At 37.5% G+C, this 23,067-nt stretch overlaps 1 protein-coding gene across 5 annotated transcripts in view; it reads right to left on the bottom strand.

Annotated features, from left to right (window-relative positions):
• Positions 1-23,067, bottom strand: part of NETO1 (neuropilin and tolloid like 1) — an 85,340-nt gene that overhangs the window by 19,460 nt on the left and 42,813 nt on the right. For all 5 annotated transcript variants that reach the window (XM_081078978.1, XM_081078977.1, XM_081078975.1 and 2 more), the window contains exons 5-7: positions 15,302-15,343; positions 15,058-15,185; positions 7,634-7,862 (exon numbers count right to left, since the gene is read on the bottom strand). In XM_081078978.1, coding sequence (XP_080935104.1) covers positions 7,634-7,862; positions 15,058-15,185; positions 15,302-15,343 — 399 coding nt within the window. The remainder of the gene's footprint in view (positions 1-7,633; positions 7,863-15,057; positions 15,186-15,301; positions 15,344-23,067) is intronic.

Here is a 23,067-nt window from a genome sequence, read left to right as displayed (position 1 = left end):
GGAAAACATTTCCCTGTCGTAATACTTTCAACTTAAAATGGCCCTCGAGCTATGCAGTTAGAAGAAATGGCATTTTATTTGAAAAATGATGATCAGATTTGAGGCCAGAAATAGATTTGTGCATCTTCTCCTCATCTCCTTTACCATCTTCATTTTTTTGAAAAATCAATATCTGCTTCTAAAACTATGTTCCAATGTGACTCAGTTATCAGTCAAAATATCCAGTATTATTGACATATATTTTAATCTTTTTTTAATGCAAGAAAGTCTATTCACAAACTTCAATTTAATACCACTCGCATTAGATTCCCTACCATCTTTCTGCTAAAATTGCATATTCCTACTGTTCCAAAGGACATCATATTAAGAAAATAGGAACACCTTTGTGAGAAAATCATATTCTATAAATAAAGACCATTTCTTTCCTCACAGAGGACATAATCCACATCATGATTTAACCATTACTACTTGAGTCCAAGAAATTATTATACATTTTTACACGATGATTTTGTCTTCCTTGGGTCAGCAACACGATTTATTCATTGTGTGCAATTAAAAGTGACTACTGTTACAGCAAGGAAGATACTGTATTTTGTTGGGGTCTGAACTCTGATTATTATTAGAACTCAGACATCCGGCCCAGGCTTTGGTTCCATGACTGGTGTACACATATCTGGAACAGTTGTTAGTTTATACACACTGTTCTGTTAAAGGTACTGTATTCGGTTTCATGGTTGAATGTGCCAACTCCCAAAGGAGGATTTGTCATCAAGATTAGAGCCAAGTATAAATGGACCACCATAGCATCAGTCTTGTGACATGCTAGTTCAAAGGCTAACAATGCAGCATGTTTGTTTTCTATCTCCAAACAATAAATCTGCACTGCCTATTTTCAGTGACACGCATAAACTACAGTAGCTGTAAAACCAGAATCAGAGACCAATATACTCGTAAATTATACCCAAGAATCCTATCCAAAATGACAAGGAATGTGCTGCCTTTCTTCTGTCCACAGGATCCCTGGGAGACCCCCAACTTTACTACAGATCATGTTGATCTCAAACTTTCAAGGGAAGTTCTGCAAAATTTCCTAATTCAATAAACAAACAAAGCAGCCCAATTATTTCAATTAAGATGATTGGTTTAGGCTAAACCAAACTACTTGATGAAATTGACTTTAAAGTTTAGTTATTGCACTAAACTATATATCTATATGCATACAATATTTTCATTGATTTGAGTTAAATGAGCAAGTCAGTGATAAATGTCCAACAAAAATTAACTTATTTTCTATATCTTTATATTAAGATATTTTTGACAGTTATTTTCTTTATGGTACATTTGTACTCAACTAAATGTATAGAAGGAAGGAGGGAAGGGAGTCCCTGGAAGATTATAAAATTTTGTATCATTTTCCTTTGTTTAAAAGCCTGATTATATTTGAAAGCAAGAAACTGCTAACTTAAACGTGTCAATATGCGGCTATCCCATGAATAGACACAATTGTAGCCACCGTCTATTGACCGTGTGCTATAATATGTTCCAGACACATATATTTAAAACTTACAGTTGCCCTGTAATGTAATGACATGGCAGTGGGGCCAGGGAAAGACAGAAATGGGAAAAGCAAAGGAGATCTTGGATGTGGGAGAACAACCGTTTCATCCAGGACAGCCTGACAGCTCCTGAGTCACAATTTGCTGTGAAATGTTACAAGAGGAATCTTTTCTAATTATTGCCATCATTTAAAATATTAGGACTAATTCAATGATTCACTCATGCCACCTGGGAGAGAAAAAGCTGGTGCTACCTGCAGGGTAGTAAGAACATTGGAGAACCCTGGGCTCAGCCATCAGCCTTTGCCATGCAGTAAATACGCCATCCCTTGAGTGTGTCTTGGAGGTGAAAACAGGGGAGACACTGTAAAGACAGTAGTGATAATTGAGTCTAAGAGAATAGGTCATTAGATACTGATATGGTACCATCAACTGTTGGTATCTTTATCACCTCTCCCCAAAAACCTCTGTTGTTATTATACACGAGTCTTAATTATCCCAATATAAAAAATGAATACTGCTTTTATTTTCTTAGATTTAATAAATTCCTTCAGAAGGGCTTATCAAATTATATTTATTTATTAATTTTAACATGTGTACCAAAATGATAAACATGCCACGTAGAAAAATCAGAAAATACTGATAAGCAAAAAGCCTCATCACCTGAGATTAATCACTATTAATATTTCAATTGCATTGGCACCCATACATGTATATTACATATATAATAGGTATTATATATTAAATATTTATTGCACATATTCACAGGTGTCTATTTTTAATGTACATGTGTTCTGTTTGCTACTTTCTTTTAGACTCTTATTTCTTAACATAGTTCAATGTTATTAAGTATGAATCGAACGCATCATCTTAACAGTTAAAGAGTGTATAAACGTTCCAAGGAACACTTAACCGAGCTATTTAAGCAATTTCCACTTTTTAAATGGTTTAAACATAGTCATTACTAGTGTATATTTTTAGGTTAATTTTTTAGCTCAACACGTGAGATCCTATTATTTTTTACCTATTTTAGAATTGTCATATCTAGTGCTCAGTTGCCATTTAGCAAACTTTTACTTTGCTACCAGCATACATGAGTTTTCATTTTACCTCTATCTCCAAAAGTGGGTATTCTGTTATTGCTAATTTTTTAACTATCTGAGAGGTGAGAATGATGTCTCATTCCTATTTTAATTTACATCTCTTTCTTTACTCATATTGTTTGTTTCCTCCACCAACGGCCAATTATGTTTCTCTAAGATTTCTTTTTTTTTTTTTTACTTTATTTGCCTCATTTTGTATTTGTGTACTTATATAACTTTCTTATTGTCTTCTACAAACTTTATTCTTTATAACATCAGTTTGTTCACCCACTGCCTAGCACTTGTGGTGCCAATTGTTCTCCAGCTCACCTTTCTCCTTTATATTTTATTATGTTTGTGCACATTAGTGCATATTTTAAACTCTGTATATTTGTATATGGTGATATTTTCCTTTATCCACACTGTTCTATGTCTACTTTAGAAAGAGGTGTGAAAATATGACACACATTCAACAATTTCCCAGCACATTTTGTGTATTATAGATATTTAAATCTATGCCAGCTGGTATTTATGCTGCTATATGACATGCATAAGTAAATATTTTTCATGTTAATAAAGTGGTCTTAATCTTTTTTTCAAATGCACCAATTCACAATGGTGAGGCCTAGAGATCTCTATCAGTTAAACGTGAATTTACATTTTAGTCTGTGTTATAATGGGTCACATTGCTTCCTCTAGTATATAATATTTTCTCTCCTTGGTGAAGTATATAGTGAAAGCAATGACTTTTGAGTAATAATCAATCACTGTGCAGGAGAGTAGAGACCCAGCTAATGTAAACAACTGCTGGAGAAAAAACAAATGCTACAAAAGGAGAGTTGGGCTTCTTCAAATACAGTGTTAGCGTGGATAATTTACTAAAGTAGATGAGGAAGTGTGTAGTTGGGGTGTGGGACAGAGTACCAGATACAAATAAAATTTTCTGAAGTGACTCACACATTTGAACTTAATTTGAATGAGTGTGGTGACACCTGAAGAGGAACAGCCGTCTTATTCACCTTGTGCCATCAGTGCCTGGGCGCTCACCTGCTTACTGAAGGAACAACAGAATGAATGGAGCAACACCAATAGTATGGAAATGAAAACTCATCGATGACTAGCTCAATAGAACAGTAGTAGATACTCAACTTCTAGCCTCCAGCTGATTCTAGAGTGATGATTTTTCTTTTATTGCCTACAATTATATTTTGCCAGATCTCCTGAACTACCAAATTTAGGAATAGCAATACATTAATAAATAGTAATGTATTTATTAATGTATTGCTATCAAATAATATATTTAAGTAATATATTAAGGAACATATGTAGGTTGAGATTTGGATTATCCATCACATTAAACGAATATGTTTTAATTTTCTATGGCTGATTAACAAATTATTACAAACTTCCTGGCTTCAAACAACATCCACGTATTATCTCACAGGTAGGCAGGTCAGAAGTCTCAGTTGGCTGAGTTCTCTCCTTAGGGTCTCACTAGATTAAAATCAAGGAAGCTGCCTGGATTGGATTCTTATTTGGAGAATGGAGGCCTCTCCAAAGTCATGCAGGGTGATGGAAGACTTCAGTGCCTTGGGGTTGTGGGACTGAGGTTCCTGTTTTCTTGGTGGCTGTCAACTGGGGGACATTCTGAATTCCTAAAGGCCCCCACCATGCTCTGCGAAATGGCCCTCTCTATACCACGGCAGTGTGTCCCCTTAAGGCCAGCAGCTTAGAAGTCAGCCTTCGTCCATCCTGACCTTTAGACTGTCTTTGCAAAGGACATAAACTTAATATGAATATGTTTTGTGTAAAGTCAGACCAACCAGGGAAGACTCCTTTCTGATTAGCTCAAAGTCAAGTGATGAGGGATCTTAACTACTTATTTAAAACCCCTTTTGCCATGTAATGTAACATGATCACGGAGTGATACCCCACGATATTCACCGTTTCTTCCTGCTCTCAAGGGGAGAGCTATATACAAGCCTTGTGCACTGTGGAACTATTGGGGTCATCACAAAATTCTGCCCATCACAGTCCACCTGCTGGCCCTCAATGCTTCATTTCCCTCACAGGTGCCAAATATATTCCCTCTGCCCCAAGGCTTACAAAAGTATCACCCCATTACAGCATCAACTCAAAGTCCAAACTCTCACCATCTAAATGAGGTGTGGATGAGTCTCCTGAGAGCAGTCCTGGAAGGAGCCTGTCCATCAGGCCCCAGCCTGGCTCCTCTCCATGTATGTACTCATGAAAGCGAGCTGCCCTCACACTCCCAACACACAATGGTGGGACAGGCTAAGATGGTAGGTATGGAGATTCTGGTTCACAAAAGGGAGAATGAAGAATAAATAGGACTCACTGGGTCCACCACAGTTTTGAAACCCAGCAGAGGAAATGGTGGATTTTTCTGGATTATGTTTTGGGTTCTAGGACTAATCCTCTGTAGCTGAAGGCCTTGCCCTCCAGGCTCTTGGTTCTACTCTCTGAGTCATCCTTTCTTTCTCATAAAAGGTAATATACGTTTGCAGCCAAGTAGTCTTATCAGATTGCTTCATGCCATTAGGATTTTGGGTTGCAACAACCTCTTTCTATTTGGTTCTCTCTGTCTCTTTCACTCCAAACTGACAGCGTTTCTGCTGAAATAATTTTCTCAAGAACCTTGTGGACCTGGCTCGGAATTCATTGGATTTTGCCCTTAGGCAAAGTCACGCCCATAAATCTGTCACAGATAATCCTTTCTCTCCTCTTGGCTCCTGCTGAGATGGCAGAGGATCATTGCCCTTAATCCTCCAGGGCCCTCTAGTTTGATAAGGCAGAACTTGAACCTCTAGAAAGGACTTTTTAGTTACCAACACTGTTATCTTTGGACATTTCTGATGATGGTTAAGCAAAGGTTATATGGTTACAGTGTTTAGTACATTCCATTATTTGTTTCACACAACATTTAAATGTTAAATGCTCGTAAGCTATCTTTCTTAAAGAATATAAGATAAATTTAATAATTTCTATTATATTGAGGTCTCTTTTGGGGTGTCCATATATATGTCCTTTGCCACTGGATAAATAAAACAACAAAGACACAAGATAAATTTGTTTCAATTGAAGCTTATTGTAAATTTATGAGATTGTCACAGAGAATGCTATTATAATACTCGTCAAATGAGAGTAATCATCTATCTATTCTCTAGGAACATAAAGAGTTGGGTGCTTTCTTCCAATGGAGGACGAATACCCCGTTTCTTCTGGAATAGCTATTGAAAAGTCTACCCACTTGACTGATTTCCAGAGATTATTTAATTATAGGCATGGAAACTCTTACCCTTTAGCTCAATTAGAAGTACTTCTAATGATTTATGCACAGTGTGATATCTTTCACCACTTCTTACATAAGCAAAATTTTAAAGACTCATAGATCTTAATCAACCTTAGAGTGAAAGGGATCAGAGAGGTTCACTAGTCCTTTCCCCTTTCTAACATTTTCCCTACACCATTCATGCCAGATGATAATCCATTTTCAGGTCAAACTCATCCCTGGGAATACATGCAGTTTTGGAATATCACAGCTCCTATGAGCTAGACATTTTCTACTAAATTAGACTCAACTTGTTTCCCTATAATTAATTTAACAAATACTAATCTTACCTTTCAGACATTAATCAATATCACCCAACATAAGCCTAAGGTAGTTATCACATTTTGAACAAAAATAAAATCTCTAAGATAAACATTCCTTCTCCTTTGACCTTTTCTCACAATTCTAGATGCTTCTGCCTCCTGGTCAGCCTCTTCAATTGATTACTTTCCTCCTCATTAATGATACCCAGAAAAGAGCAGGCCACGCGATTTGCATTTTGACCCATTCAGCTTCCCATGAGACTATTTTCTTCGAGTTGTTTATTGTACTTTCCTAATATAAGCTAAGATGGCATAAAGTATTTTTGTCAATTATGAAAAATGGCTTATATCGAGTTTAATGAAATAAAACCTTAGGAAGTACAAGGAATTTGGATTCCTCTATACTATTGTTATTTACTTGATATTTGAAATGTAAGAATATATATTTTAATTGATCCCTACTACATTTTATGGTGTAGATTTGATAAAAATTAAAGATTTAATAAAAATTATAATATTAAAAAACTTGAGTATATTATCTAAAACATTAGTTAGCCTTTCCACATTTTCATCATTTAAATTAGACAGGAGTTCTCAGTATATCATTAACCAAGACTAATAAGAATATTGAATAAAATATACTCTAAACCCTTATCAAAGACATAACCTATGGAATCTGATAGAGCAATCAAGAATGAAAACACAAAATCTGCTATCTTATAGGCTGAATGTCTTCAGATTCTGGTCAAAAAAAAAAGACAAGAATGTCTCAGGATCATTTTCTATCGGTATAAATGTATTAAACATGAATTACTCAGAATTTCTGAAGAACATTCCAAATATATATCTATCCATCTGACTCATTAGTTGTGAGAACATAACTTTCTAAATTGCTGTGCTTTGCACAAAAGTCTGGGTGCCACTCTTTGTGCCATTTTAAATATTTTCTGATAATGGGAAGTCTGTAGTCACAGACCTTTTGGGAAGAAGCGGGACAGCAAGAGAAGCTTACTAAAGAGAACCTGACAAATACTTTTCTACAAGTTTTTAAGATTTAAACTCAAACTTCGTCAGAAGCTGCTGCATGAGTAACCACGGCTCTGTAAGAGCTAAACCAAAGACAAATGCACATCATCATTTCCCAGTTGAATAGTGGGAACTGTCTTAGGCAAGGCTGTAATGCATATGCAGGAATAAGTAGTCAGAATGTACGGTCTAACTCCTGTCACTGGGGCAAAACCAAGGGAAGGGACTGTCTGTGATGTCAACAAGGTCTGAAGGCACACCTCGCTGTGCTCAGACTGCGGGAAGAACACACCAGTGACCGCCGTGAGACCTGCATCATGCCACACACCGGAAGGACACAGTCAAGCATCTTACGCTCTTGGAAGGATGTGAAGAGCATCTGGAATCGGCTGTTGCGACTGCCCTCATCTGCCCACATGCGGATGACCCCCAGCCCCGTGCGGAGCATGACATCATTCGCCACCGTGCTGCAGAATTTGGCTCTCAGGTCCTCCACGGAGCTGCTGCCATCGTACACCGCCACAAAGTTCCTTTTGCACTCGTTGGAATTCTGCATCTCATAGTCCAAGAACCGTAAGTAGATCTATAAGACAACGAAGACACAATGATTTCCCTGAACAGAAGTAGGAAAGTGCTTCAGTAAGTACGGAAGTCGCTTCCTCGTTCTCAGTGTCACAAGACAGTCCTGATTGCAAACACTTTTATTCTTTTCCCCAATGGATGGCAAGAAGGACAAATGAAAGAGTGACTTCAAATTGGGCTTAATGTTTTCTTCTTCTTCTTCTTCAAATGTTACTATCCTTTCTACATGTACCGTTTCCCACGGCTGAGTATTTTTACCCAAAGGATCCTTATTTCTTCTCACAACATATCTGGAATCAGGTATTAGTTTTCATATGTATACACTGTTTGATTTTGGTCAGCACACATGTGCCATAAATATTCTTGATACATTCCTGTTAAAGTCCCATGACCTCCATTTACTTCTAAAAATGTATGGATATAAATAATTTGTGTTACTATTAAATTTGCACAAAAGTAATTGCAGTTTAAAAGGTTAAAAATAATTGTAGAAAACTGCAATTACTTTTCACCATCCTAATACCAAAGGAAAACAGAAATGGTATCAAAAGGTAGCCTTTGATTTCACTTTGTTTAAAGTATTTCACATAGTTACACTGCTTCACTTTGGGGGTAGAGCATATTAAAAAAAAAAAAAAAGACAGCTAATCTATGATTATTCTCACCATAATATAGAATCAAGCCATTCAGTTAAGTCCACAGAAATACAAATAAGATTAACTTTTAATGAGTAAAACTTATCGCACAAACCTACTTTATAGGTCATTTTTAAATACTCCCAACAACTCTATGAAGTTTTATTGTGACCCTCAAATGGAAAAACTCAGACTCACATGGTAGACAGTCTAAGTTAGAAAGCAGGTCCCACTACCTCACTGGCCCCTAATCCTTCCCCTGTACGACACTGCTGCACACATACTGTTTTATGACCAACACTTATTGTTTGACTCTCTCCCAATGCACATTGAAAACTCCAAGCCACTAGTTCAACCAACGGTAAAGCTAAAAAGAAGGCATTCGTTCATTCATCCATCAGTGCAGCCATATCTACCCCAGCCTCTTCCTGTGTCCCAGACGCCATTCAAGGCTCTGTGGTTACCATGGCAAACAAAGACTGAGGACCAGTGCTTAAAATATGCGTCCATTCAATCATGGCACAAAGCTGCAGTCCAACGGTGAGAAGTGACATGGAGCACAAAACCCAGACCCTCTGTGAAGGTTGTCTGGACCGGCTGTGGAATAGAAAAGGCATCCCCCACACAGATCTCTGCTAAGCGTCTCAGTTTTGTTTTGTTTTTAAACATGAATTCCTGTAGGCTATTTCCTCTTAAAAGCCCTTCTATTTAATGCCACAGGTATGAACTAAGACTTGTGTTAAATTAAAAATTCAACTTATTCATCACTTTGTATTCCTTTTCTTTAATTATTTCATAATCTGTGAATCTCATAAGACAGTTTCTCCCCCCAGATCTAGTATGCCTGCCGTGCATTAAAAACTTTTATTATTCCAGTTAAAAGACATTTCTCTTTTGCCCTCAGCGCTCACACTGCACCGGGCACTAGCCCTTGTTAATTTAATACTCAGAATAGTTCTTTTCCATCTCCACTGACACATCTGTGATATTTCAACAGTCTCCCAGATGCTGGGTGCTTCACAGGTACTAACTTTCCAGTTCATCCCCAAATCTGGCCCAGTCAAGGTTATATTTCTAAGAAATATGGTGATGGAAGGAGAACTGACTCTGGGTGGTGAACACAATGCAATACACAGATGATGGATTACAGAATTGTACACTTGAAACCTATGTAATTTTACTGACCATTGTCACCCCAGTAAATTTTAATTTAAAAGAGACACAAATCTGATAATCACAATAAAAGTCTTTAACTGGCTTCAAAATGGTTATAATGAAACACTTTAAAAACCATAAACTGGCAAGTTTTCCTTCTTATCTCTGAACATTGCACCTTTATTTTTGAAATGCCATCCTTTATGTGTATGGCATTAGTTTGACATGAAGTTACCATTCTCCATTCTCTATCAACTTCTTCCTGATTTTTCAAGGTCTAGTTCAACGATTACATACCCAGTGAAGAGTGTTCTCTGCTACCAACCACGGCTGAATTATTCCCTACATGCTCAATGCTAAAATATTATTTTGATATATTTTAAGCTTCAGTTACAGGTTATATGTACCTTCTCTAAACTGTGTGTTCCTGAAAAGCTGGAGCAATAGCATACTTTTTAAATTCTAAGTGCTAAACCATGTATCACATATATTACACAGTCTATGAAATGTGAATGGACATACCTTTGAATGACTGACTGATTAAAAATTCTGTATTCTTTTATTGACTTCATTTGTTCAGCACCCATCAAATATTTATTGAGCACCTATATATACTAGTGTGTTAAGTGTTACTAATAATGACAATTATACAGAATATTTGACATTTTGTTATTTGCAATAGGAAACTATATGAGATAATTCTCAAAACAACATATTTATAATATAACTCTAAACCATGACATAAAAGCCAAAGAAAGTGTGCTGTGAGATTATAAGGAACACTCGTCATGACTATTTTAAAATGCAAAATCTTGTCACACTACACAGTCTCATATAAAGTTATTTTTTTTTTAAATTTCCAGACTGATATTCCAGAAAGAAAGTTATAATCTCCAAGAAAACAAGCTTCAGTAAAATTAACAAATAAGCAAGAAGAGCAATATCATTTTCCTAAAAGGGTGAGGAAACATGTTGGCAATCGAGATAGAAATGAGATTCATAGAAACTAGATATATCCCTCTGAAATAAATGGGTGCCTTCAATTTTCTCAAAAGAGAAAGTGATTCTCTAGAGGAATATCACTGCACTGAGCCCATTTGCATACCCCACCCGTGTCTTCTCATTTGATTCTCGCGAGTCTCCATCTTCTCCCTAAGAGGTGACTGACTTGCATTCTTCCAGGAAGGGCGATGACTGAGCCCTCCGTACCTTCTATACTTAGAGGCCATTCTTGCTATTTATAGAGGAAATGAACAATTTCGGTCACTCGATTTTGTTATTCACTTCTGAAGTATTCAATTATTTTTTTTTTAACCTCATCTTTTTTCATTGTTCAAGAAAAGACATAAAACATGCCGGTGGGTATTTAGCTTTCCTGGGTGCAGAGCTGTTACTGCAAATTCAGGAGCCAGAAAAGCGATCGAGCTTTCCCATACTTGCTCTAGCAGACTTCACACAGAAGCCCTCCTGCACTGTGACTGAAATCATATTTCATCGGCTTAAAGCCAGTGCCATGCCAGGGAGGGATGGCATCTGACAATGTTTTTATTTAAGGTAGACAACTACAGAAAGCTCTTTAGTCTCCCTCCTGAGGGAAAGAGAAAATGATCAACAGAATCATATATAACTCCAGTAAAATAGTCAGATTGCAATCTCCTCTCTGTGAATCATTTCGATGCATTCTTCTTTCTAATCAATCACAAAGTTTGAGCTGACAAAATGATGTATTAAGCAAGACTCAGGAGGCTTCAGAACATAGAAGTGATTTCTAGTGACGTCTGTCTTTGAACCACACTAATACGGAGGGCAGAACCCCATCTGTATATGTACAGCAAGTAAATCTAGCTAATGATTTATTAAGCAATAGATGTACATTTAATACCCGCCATTCCACCTGAACCCTCCCTTCCTGTGGCCATGATAAGCGGAAGGCAGACGTTGTTTGGGACAATTATTTAAGACTTCCCAGAACAGTTTTCTCTGTGATAAACACAAATGAAGAACACCATAGTCTGAGAAAGGCTGTCTGTCCATGGATTCAAAACATTACACTTCAATAAATAGAGCTACGTCCCAAAAAAAGTGCGGCCCATGACTTGCATGGCTGCTGTTGTATTTGGACCTGGCAATGCCAGGCCGTACCATTTTAGGCAGGATTCCCCAGGAATAGAGAGCAGCAGCATTCCCTTATTTTGGAGAAGAAAACCAGAACATCATCCTCTTTTCTGAAATGGTGGAAACACACAGCCCTACAACAAATCCTGATGTAACAATATTAAAATGATTTTCTGATGTGCATAGACAAGTATCAACTTTTTAAAAAGCCCGTCTGAGCAGCCTCCAAACTCCGATAGGACAAAACTGAGATTCCGTTTAAAAACAGAGTTGAACTGTAGCATTTTCATTGGTAGTTATTTAGCCTGTTAAACTGTTCATTTTGTTTACCCAGTTTTTATTTTTATATTTGGAGATGATGAGGCATATGCAACCGTTAGAGCTCTGACAGCTATCATCATAACCAATTTCAGTTACTAACCTGTGTCTGTTGTATCAGTTTTCTCCTCGCTCCATAACACATTACTGCAGATGGAGCAGCTTTAAGCAACACCCGTTTGTTTATCTGAGTTCTGTGGGTTAGAAGTACTTGCAGGCTGGGCTGTGTTTTCTGTTATGGGTGTATGAGCTGAAAATCCAACTCTTCACAGTCCACGGACCAAGGTCCCTGTTTTCCTTGGTCCCTGTTTTCCTAAAGTTTACCAGAGATCACTTTAGCTCTGAGAACACCTTCTTAGTAGTTCTTCTGACTCTGACATCCCCTTTTCCCACAGCCGGAGCAAACGCTGCTTTTAAAAAGCTTATGCGATGAGATTAGGCTCACCTGGGATAAACTCTCTTTTAATTAACTCAGAGTCAACTGATTGGTAACCTTAATAACATCAGCAAAATCCCTTTTGCCAGAGCTTTAACATCATCAAGTGTATGCTATTTTCTCTTATTCACAGTCCCAGGGACTGGGCTGGAAATCTTGGGTTTCAGCTTTCAGACTCTGCGTACAACATTGAAGTTCATCATATAATTAACTTTAACACAACTTTGCTATATTTGTCAAATGTTTCTGTTTATTTTTATCCTCATTTTATTCAAAACATTTTTAAAATTCAAAACATTTTAAAAATTAATTTGAAGTTTTAAAAGATGTGTAATTACTAAAAGGTAGAGTTTTATTCTCCCAAGACCTAAAATCATTACATTATCTTCATTTGTACACAATTATAAATCTTGTTGACTTATCTCTTTTCCTTTTTCAAATTTGACAATTTCTCCAAATAGCATGGTTTGTGAAATCACAGTAGCCTGGCTGTCAGGAGGTGGAGACCATGCTTCAGCATTGTTACTAACTGGCCAACTATTCCGGCAGGCACTGATTACAGACTCATCAAGTTTTGATCTTAAAAACGGTTTACTATTATCTATGTCAAAACTGTACTTGACTTTTTAACTATTATACAACACCCCTGCCAAATTCTACTTGGACTCCTCCGATGGAATCTCATTTGATCTTCAGGCAGCTCCATTATAAAACCAAAAAACAAAAATCTCTATGTTGAATCAGAAGCTATTTCTCCATTTTCAAGCATTCAAATAAATTTCAGTTCTTAAAAACCATGCAGATTCGCCTTATCCTCTTATTTGTCTGTCATATGGCAGTCCTTCAAATATATGCTACCACTTTCCTTTCTCTAGATATACTTCAGTTCGTTTTTTCCATGAGTTTTAACTGAATGGCAAACATTTTGTTTGGCACTGATAAATAAACCCAAGCTTCGTGGAGCTAGCGTTCCAGTAGTTACCATGATTCGGGCATCCAACATTCTTTTCTGGATCAGATCCAGAACTAGACACAATGTGACCCTTCCACCATCCTTGCTCTGGAATCTGTCTGAATACTAAGTCGCTGCATATAGAGGCACACTCCTACATCGCATGGTGAACCCACAGAGAACGCGTTCTCCTCACTCAGCTCATTCATCTGTCATCTGAGCTAATGAGTAACAGATTTCCACAGTTCTTTCTGACTCTGGTATTCCAAATTCTAAGAAATCTAGATTAACCAAATTCTGATTAAAGACTACCATCTGTATTGCTATTCTCAAATAAAGCAGGTATCAGATATTATATTTTTAGTGGTCAAAAGGCTGAGAAGCAGCACATACTTGATATAAATTTTAACAGAACCCAAATAAGCTGGTTAGCACGTTGATCGTGCAATATGTTTCAGTCACCGGTTATCATCCAAATATTCACCAGGAGCCAGTTGACGTTTAAATTGGGCTTTGATAATCTATTCTCATAAGCTGCTAGGAACTCCATAAAAATAGAAAGCCCACATAGGCCGTCATCTGCAGTTCTTGCTTTTCTTCGCAGTTATTCAAAGCCAGTTTCTATCCTCTAACCTTTCATTTGACAGAGAAAACCTGTCACAATAGAGCCATCTTTGTCTGGCTCAGCATGTGGCTTCCCCATTGGGTCACAGAATGCCAAATTCTGTAACAGACAGGTACACTGCGGATTGTTGTTCTGTGATTGTACAAAAGACAGCCTATTGACCAGTTGGAAGAAAGCTGTGTGTGTTTACACTCCCATAAAAACCCTCTTTTTTGAACAGGGACTGTGGCAAAGATGTGGGCTATGGCAAAAAGGTGGGGATCATATGTTTCCTGTGTTTTTTTTTCTTTTTTTTAACTTAAAAAAAAATATTTTATTCACAGAGTAGAAGGAAAGTAATAGGACCTGCATGTGATTCCCACAGATTACGTAAGCGAGCATAACACACTGCAACTAGCTCCCTTACGATCTCTGCAGAGTTGAGCCCGATGGCACCAATAGCCTTTGATTTTTTTGAAAGAAGGAATCATTGTCTTTTTCCTGCAATTGATTTTTTTCAAAAAGCTGTTCAGAGGCAAGGAGATCTGTAAGTGGCAAAGCTGGGACCTGGACGACGGTCTCGGAGCCTTGGTACTAGAAGTTCGGAGAACATGTGTGACCCTTCCAAATTATGGACATCAAGAAAGGAAAACTCCCCTATTTCCTGAAATGCCAACTTCCTCAAAAATGACTCTTATTTCCCTCATCCCAAATATCCAGCCACCAAATGCTACTGTTTCTGTGAATACTATTCCCCTCAGCTGTGGCCCATCATAAGCGAGCGTCAGCGCCCGGGGTCATGGCCAGGACCGCCTAGTGGGGCCTCTGCTTGCACTGTTAACGCCTCCGTCCTCACTTCACAGGGAAAACTACTGTTTAGAATACACATGTGTCCCCGCACGTCCATGTGGTTGAAAGCAATACACGCTGCTGACACTTCCCAAGTTGACTGTCCAGTCTGGGTGTCCCCTTGAGACTGACCTTGGATCGTGGAGGTGCTCGGATGTACCACTTGCAATCAACAGCCTCTCCAGCAGAAGCTTTGCCTTCCTTCACGATTTGTACAGATTCCACAATTCCTTCAGGACCGCCCATCTCAAACTCACACACTGAATAACAAAATGCCAAACACACACAAAAAGGGAGCTTGAGTAATAAACCAAAAGTATGTATCATAGCAGAAAACAAAGGCTTCTGAACGTCATTAAATATCTATTTTACCAACCTGATAATGGTTTCAGAACTCCAAGGTCCTTAAAGTCAGGATCTTAAAAATTGAGAAAAAGACAATTAGTCTCAGTGAGGGTGAGTCACATACCATTGAACGATTCAGGAATCTGCCTAAAACTCCGCATTACGGGAAATCAAATGGTTAAGTAAAAACTGCATGATGATGTTAAGACTGAAATGTTAATTTATATGACATATCGTTAAAACTACAGAGTTTCTATCACTACAAAATACGCCATTTTTTAAAAACCTTCTAATGCCATTCTTTCATCTAGTCATTAAATAAGAATCTTATTCATTTGCTAACTCCATAATTGGACAACAGACGTTTTTTGTAAAATATATCCATAGGCAATTCAGGGCTTGAGTGAACCTCCATCTAGTCTAGATACAATTATTTTGTTTGATTTAAAAGATCCTGGAAGTTGCTGACACACTATTTTCAACTGAAATATCAGAAGCACAAATTTAAGATGTAAAAGCCATCTCCTCTCCCTGGTGGAGACACTGTCCCCTCAGTCGGATATCTGTCCATCTCCGCACATTAATGCCGAAGAAGCTTGATTTATCATGAGCCTCAGAAGAGTCCAAAAACGATGGTCTCCTTTCTATTTCCTGGAATTGATTTTGAAATAGGCATGTGGCCCATGTGGTACAGAGCTGAGCCTGTTGGAGGACTTCCTGCAATAATATATGAAGACGAAACATGCATAGTTTTCCCTGCTCCTGTTGAGTCATGTTTGCACTGGACCCTTGGGATGCTGGTGCTGAGGTGCGACCATGCCACCTGGTGTGATGAGCAGAATGGAAACCTGGAGATCTGAGTCTTTCCATTATCCTGGGGGCGAAGGTTTAACCAATTCTGCCATTGCCCCCTTCTTGGGGTTTTGCTTTTGAAGCAATGCACATCCTTATAGTCTTGGATCCTCTGAATTGGACTTTCTTTTATTTATGGGTGACCTATGATGTGTCTTGGAAAGGCATGTGTGCAATTTAAAAGATGATTGTGAAATTTAGTTTCATTTTACTACCATGGTAGTTATAATTTCAAAAGCTTATATAGTTATAAATATTTAATACCTACTGTAGACAAGAAAAGAACTATTTTTTGTATAGAGTTACTCAGATTGGTTGTCATCACGAGGCAGTTGGCAGTTTTATTGATATTGAAGAGACCCCTTCCATTCTTGTCCTTATTTTTACATCTAGCTTGCCCACCTCAGTTACCCAGACTCTTTATGATTTATCACGTCCTTTTTACTATACTGCATAATGCTTACTAATAGTCATTATTTCTACTCACTATCTCCCTCTTGATTAGAATGTTTCAGCCGTGCACGGCTGTTACTGATTCTTGTGGAAATGTAGCTGGTATTCTATTTTCTAGTTGAAGGCGAACATTCATCATTTTTATAACTCATGCCAGACAACGTTGAGAGAAATGCCAGTTCTGGGAATTGAAAATTTATTTTTATCTTTGTATTAATGGTGAGAGTGCTGATAGTTTAAAAAAAAAAAAAACTTTAGGAAAAAATCGTTTCTGCAATTCCATTTGAATTAGCAATGTCGTCATTACCATAATAGATGACCTGCAAAAACAAACAGAAATGAACAACACAATAATTTTTAAAAAGAGCCTACGCTACCTTAAGAATATTAAGATCGATGTATTGCCCCGGGTTGTCCAAGAGCAACGGCGAGTTATTTTGCAGAAGCACAATAAAGTTGACTTAGTAAGTCATCTTCTGCATGAGATCTCCCCAAATCTACTCTCCACTAAGCAACCTGAATAAATTTGTAAAGCTATAAATCTAATCCTAATACCTGCCTGTCCATTACCCTTAGAATCAAACCACAACTCTTTTTCATGGATCATACCGCCCTGTTGGTTCTTGCCCCTGACCCCGAGCTCCCGTCTCTGCTCAGCTTTGCTTTCTACACTCAAAACACACTGGCCTTTCCTCTTTCTGCAGCATTCCAGCCTCAGCACTTTGAACCTGAACTCTACTCTATCTGCAATGTCTTCCCCCAGGTCTTTTCAGAGGTGGGTCTCCCCATTCCTCAGTTCTTGGCTCAGATATTATATTCTAAGATACAACATTTTCATCCTACCTGGATGGTCCTCTTTACAGTAATAGTGTCCCTAACTTTCTTTCCTCCCTTTATGGTTTCTTTTTATTATAAATGACTATCATTTTGCTACTTGTTCACTTTGTATTGACCTTATACTCCACTAGACTGAAAGACTCACTTTCTTCACCAGCATTCACCTGTCTATAGCTCTGGTCAGAGAAAAGAATGAAACTGATATTTCAGAGGTCTCTTATATATGGAAAGGAGAAATCTACTCCAAATAAAATGGGAAAGGTGTACACAAGAGATGGACATATGATGACAACTACCATTTCTTCAGCTTTATAAGTGTTAAGAGTTTGCCTTATTGTGATTTAGGCAGAAAAATGACTTTCTAGTATTGTTACTGTAACAGTTTTATTGCAACAGTATTTTGAGACAAATAATTGGTTGGAAATTATTGAATATTTTAAATGTAGACATAATTACTTCTTCAAAAGTTAAGAACCTCTCCATTATTGTGTGTGCTTTCTCCAGCCAATAGGATAACTCACCCATTAAAATGCTTCAGCAGCTTTTAAACTTCTAGATTGAAAGAGACAACAAATACTTTTTGGATTTTAAAGAGCTTAGTTCTTTTTCTTTAATGATTGATCTCAAAATGATTCACAACTGAACTAGTGAGACAATACCATTAAAAAGTGTTCTGTTGCATAACACACAGTAAGTTAATTCTTCATATCCATGAAGCCTGGGGAATAATAGAGTTTATTATACTCTGGCTTCTTATTTAGAATTGTGTTTATTTTCTTTGGAGTAAATCCTCACTTCCATGAGTCAGAGAACTCTGCTGTGCCAGTTTCTTTATAGCATCTTTAGATGTTAAACAGTGGCGTTGGGTTAAGAAAGCAAGTCTTCCAATTTTCCTTTTAAAAGTCTGCAATGCATCTTTAACTATAAATATATATGTATATATATGTATATACTTTTTAATTTAGTTTATGGTGAAATAATAAATGTTAATATAATAATTGTATAAGTATATAATAACATGTTCCATAATGATATAAAATAGCTATTATTTATTATTTTTTAGTTAGGAAAGTTTTATAAAAACAATATTGCAGAAACAAAGCAAAAATAAAAAAAGCTGAAAATGGTTTATTGCCCTTCTCAAAGTAAAATGACAAAGTCACTGAACCATCTTACAAAGGTATGGAATGGCATTGGCTGGACAAGCCACACACAAGGCCTGAGAAACTAATCAAGTGACACACAGCTGTCATTGCTGAATGGCTACTGCATGGAAAGTCGGTTAAAAAAAAAAAATCAGGACACTGCTGCTTTCCAACCATCCAGTAACTCGCCATTAACCAAAAGACAGAGTTAGTATCTTGTCTTCAGAACTTTACTTTTGTCTAACAAGCAGGCAGCAGTATAGGCATGACCGAGCTTGCTTATTTGGCTTGAATTCATCCAGTTTCAACATGAACCAATCATCAAAGACCTTCTCTTGCGTAGATGCTTGGCAACAGAAGCAACAAGTGATGAAACAGTCAATCAGCGGGTAATTTTGGAATCTCATGACTTATCCTGGCATATCCGGTGGGCATTTGCATCGATGGTGCGAAGGTGGTGAAGACTGGGGACAATGGCACAAACCTTAGCTGTTAATAGTCTTATATAATTTATCCACATGTGTGCAGGGGGTAAAAACCACTTTACTTAAAAGTCTCCTTGATCTAGCACTGAAATTTACCAAATTTTCAAAATTTAAGATTTTGAGTACCTATCTTTTCTTCAGGATGAACATAGTGAATCTGTTGACTTAAAGGAAAACAATGGACAAACAATGTTGGCTGCAAATGATACAATTCAAGCTTCAAGCAAAGAAAAATGTATCCATCACTGTGTATCTGACAGCTTCTCAATACTTACGGATTTTTAAGTGTGATTGTTGATATGAACAAATACGATTTTTGATATTAAATAGTGAAATGTGTCAACATTTGGAAGATATGTATAACAGCGATCCAATAACTGTCAACTAGTAATGTATGATGTTCAACAGCCATACCTGGGTACCAGAGGCGTTTGAAGAGCCAAACATATTGACACGTTAATATAACAGAATATAACAATTCACTGATAAGAGTTTCCCATTCCTCATTGTAACTAACCTTTATGAAACTATCACTTGTTGAGGTTTGAGGTAGTATCCATCTGAAAAGCCTACAAAAATACCTTTCTCTTTTCCAACTACACATTGTCGTGAGGCTGAATTTCCTTCATATACTTCATCCATAAGAACACAACGCAACAGATTTAGTGTAGAAGCAGATGCAAGAATCTAGTTGTCTTCTAATAAGCCAGACATTAGCTTTACAAAAATGTGAAACAATTCTCTAGTCAGTATGTCAATATTTATTAATTAATATTTAATATCAATCAATGTTTTTAAAATATGCCTTTTATGCTAACACATAATGGGCTTTATAGTGTAATTTTTCTATGTATTAATCAAGATATTTAAAATTGTATCAGTTTAAATGCATACCATAATAAATATTGAATGGAATAGCTACATAAATCAAAGCACTTTGAGGTCTTTGGTATTTTGTAAAAGTGGATAAGGGTTTTGAAATAGTTCAGAACTTCCGCCCTAACCAACCCAGTCTTTGTATTATGGGTCACTGCCTTATTGCAACAAAACTCTAAATTATAATATATTAACTAGGCTTGTGCAACGCATTTATTTCATATTTCAAAGAACTTTCCACAATGCTAGGCATACTGTAAATGGACTTTCAGTAAATTACCACTTATCTGATTAGACTATGACCGAGTCAAATCAGATGTATCTCCATATTATAAATGAACAAAAGGGGGGTTCAACAACTCTAGAAAAATGCAAGCTGTTTTTTGACCTATAATCTCTATAACTTTGAACAAATCACTAAATATTTCTGAAACTTTTTTTTTTCTTTTTGCTGAAAGGAGGATGTTGTTGGTTTAGGCTTTTACACCTCAAGTATGCCATTATATCATAGAACACAGTGATATTCCCAGAACAACAGTTTATGGAAAAATCTAATTGCCTGACTTGGCCATGCAACGTGTATACTTACAAAACCCTCTGATTATAGCAATCAACTTTGATCCTTTGATATGTTTACAATACACAGCTCAGCTACCTGACAGACTAGTCTTAGAGAAAGCTAATCAACATTTTCCTCAAATTTCCCCAATCTTACGTGTCTCAAATTATATCATGAGCTCCATAATGTCTCCACTTCTCACCTCTACCTACTTTTGAAAGCCCTTAATATCTGTGGCCGTATCTTTATTGAATCAGCCCTCGCGCTGAAATGAACTGCCCCTTTAATGGCCATGTTCCTATCCCCTCCTTCTTTACTTGTCTGCAACCCATCACAATGTTGACACCTTGCTTCCTGCTCAATTTCAGAAACCCCTGCCTTTATAGTTTTTGGAATCAGTTACCTGAATTTAAGGGGCTGTGTTAAAATGAACTGCAAAAGAATCTGGACAGCACAGTAGTACAACAGTCTTCATCATCATCAGATTTTAATAACTTGATTTATTTCCCTCTTGTCTAGAAGCATGGCTCTGGTATAAAACCACAGCGCCATATCTTACATCTATTGATGAGGGTTTACTGTCACCACCAAGTATTGGGTTGGCGATTACCATTCACATCGTTTGCCTTCCTAGGTATCTTAATGTCAGCTCACAGCTTACATATCATTAGTTTTTTTTTCTAGTTTTTCACATAAAATTGGCTCATGTATGAATTTTAGAAATCAAAACATACAAGAATTTCAGGAACGAAGTTTGTAAGTCCTTTAAAATATTGTTGATATTTGCATGGCTTATATAGATTTTTGCTTCCTTGTTGAATTTACTTAGCTGTAATATATGAAGTTTCCTCATGATGTTTGTATTCACATTTTTAAATAAATCTAGGAGACAACGCTTCGTTACAAATGATTACACAAAAGCTGGGTTTCGCTTATGTTCACATTAAATAGGCTTTTACAGTATTTGTTTTTGATTGATAGTCAAAAGGCAATAGTATTGTTCTATGGGGAACATGGATTTACCCTTCAGAACAGAGGGAAAAAACTTGAAGGAAGGAGGGAAGAATAACACATCAAAAGACCAAAAGAGTTATAAAGCCAATCTGAAAAAAAAAAAAAAGAACTAGATTGTCCAAAACTGGTGTTTGGCATTTGCATATTTGAATGAGGTATCGTAGAACATATTTTCTCCTGTCCAAGACAAAACAGGAACGTCCTGGGTTGATTATTAAGAAACCACATGTCCCCCCCAACTCTCTCAGAACATCCTCCTTCACTTACCCAGTAAGCTCATCCTAAATCACATGAAACCCAAAATAAAGGAGTCCATCTTTTAAACTCGTTTTCACTAGAACTGGTTTAATGGAGCATATCTTGCTGGTACAACTGTGGTGCCAACACTGTTAGTTAACAAGACACCCCCAGTGCCCTCCTCTTTCTATAACTTCACGGGAACTCCTTCCCCAACATCCACTCATGTTTATTTATATGCACAGAAAGTGCTGTTTGGTAATCGAGGAGAAGGGCAGAATTGTGGATGAAAGAAGCACTTAGCACTAACATGTGCAGCCGTAAGCGGTTGTATCTGAGCTTTTAGGCCTAGAAGAGCGAGAGCAAGAAGTGACTTTTCATGAGGGCCCTGTGGAAGTCTGGGAGCAACTTACTGCGTTGCTTTGGCGCTGGGCTAGCAAGTGTCGCACATGGCTGCAGAGGGTGGCATGCCACGGACTGAACGTGGGGGTGACACCATAAATCGTGTGTGTGTGTATGTGTGTGTGTGTGTGTGTGTGTGTGCATGAGCGTGCGTGCACGCATACGGTGGGGGGTAGCATGGTCCTCACATCAGCCTCTTTCATCCCACTTACATCCCTGTTTGCTAAATAAATCATCTCATTGGAAATAAAAAAAAATAAAACATATTATAAGAAGAAGTTGTATTCTCTCAATTTTATTTAAAAATATAAATGTAAGTAACAGAAGGAAGCCTTATAAGCATAAGTTACAGCTCAATAAATATACTGTGGACACAAGGAAGCTGTACGAGCCATGCAAATGCACCTTCAGGACAAGACCGTTTGTGCCTGCAGGGAATTGGATCAGCCTCTGCCCCGTTCTAAATAGAGCTGGCATGGCTTCTGATTGGAAACTCTCTGCTGGTGCCTTTGGCAAGCACTCCAGAGTATATATGCCAAGCACCAGCAGGGCCCACGGGCTACGGGAGCCATCATGGGACTGGAAAGAAAAGGCAAGTCCGAGATGCCAAGGGGCTGCCCTGCCAATAGACTGCAATGGAAGCATGCGTGAGGCACCTCCCGCTAAATCCTGCAGAAGCCCACGGGATGATGTGAATAGGATTAATTTTCAGCAGCCAGGGCTGAAGTTATTATATTCTGTGTTTAAAAGTAAGTGTGTCCTTACTTTTTACTCACAACTCTCATCTCTTTTCACCAAGGTCAGAATCTTTGAGTGCTAGCCTCCTTCTGCTCTTCAAATCTACAAAATCAAGCCACACACTTTTTGATAAAAGCCATGTGCAATGAGTAATGATATGGAGAGACTGAGACTCAGAGGGCACACAGTGATATATAAG

The sequence above is a fragment of the Rhinolophus hipposideros genome (assembly GCF_964194185.1).
Source record: "Rhinolophus hipposideros genome assembly, chromosome: 17".
Taxonomy (NCBI): domain Eukaryota; kingdom Metazoa; phylum Chordata; class Mammalia; order Chiroptera; family Rhinolophidae; genus Rhinolophus; species Rhinolophus hipposideros.
The sequence above is the reverse complement of the archived record's forward strand: the minus strand, read 5'-3'. Positions and strand labels throughout refer to the sequence as shown.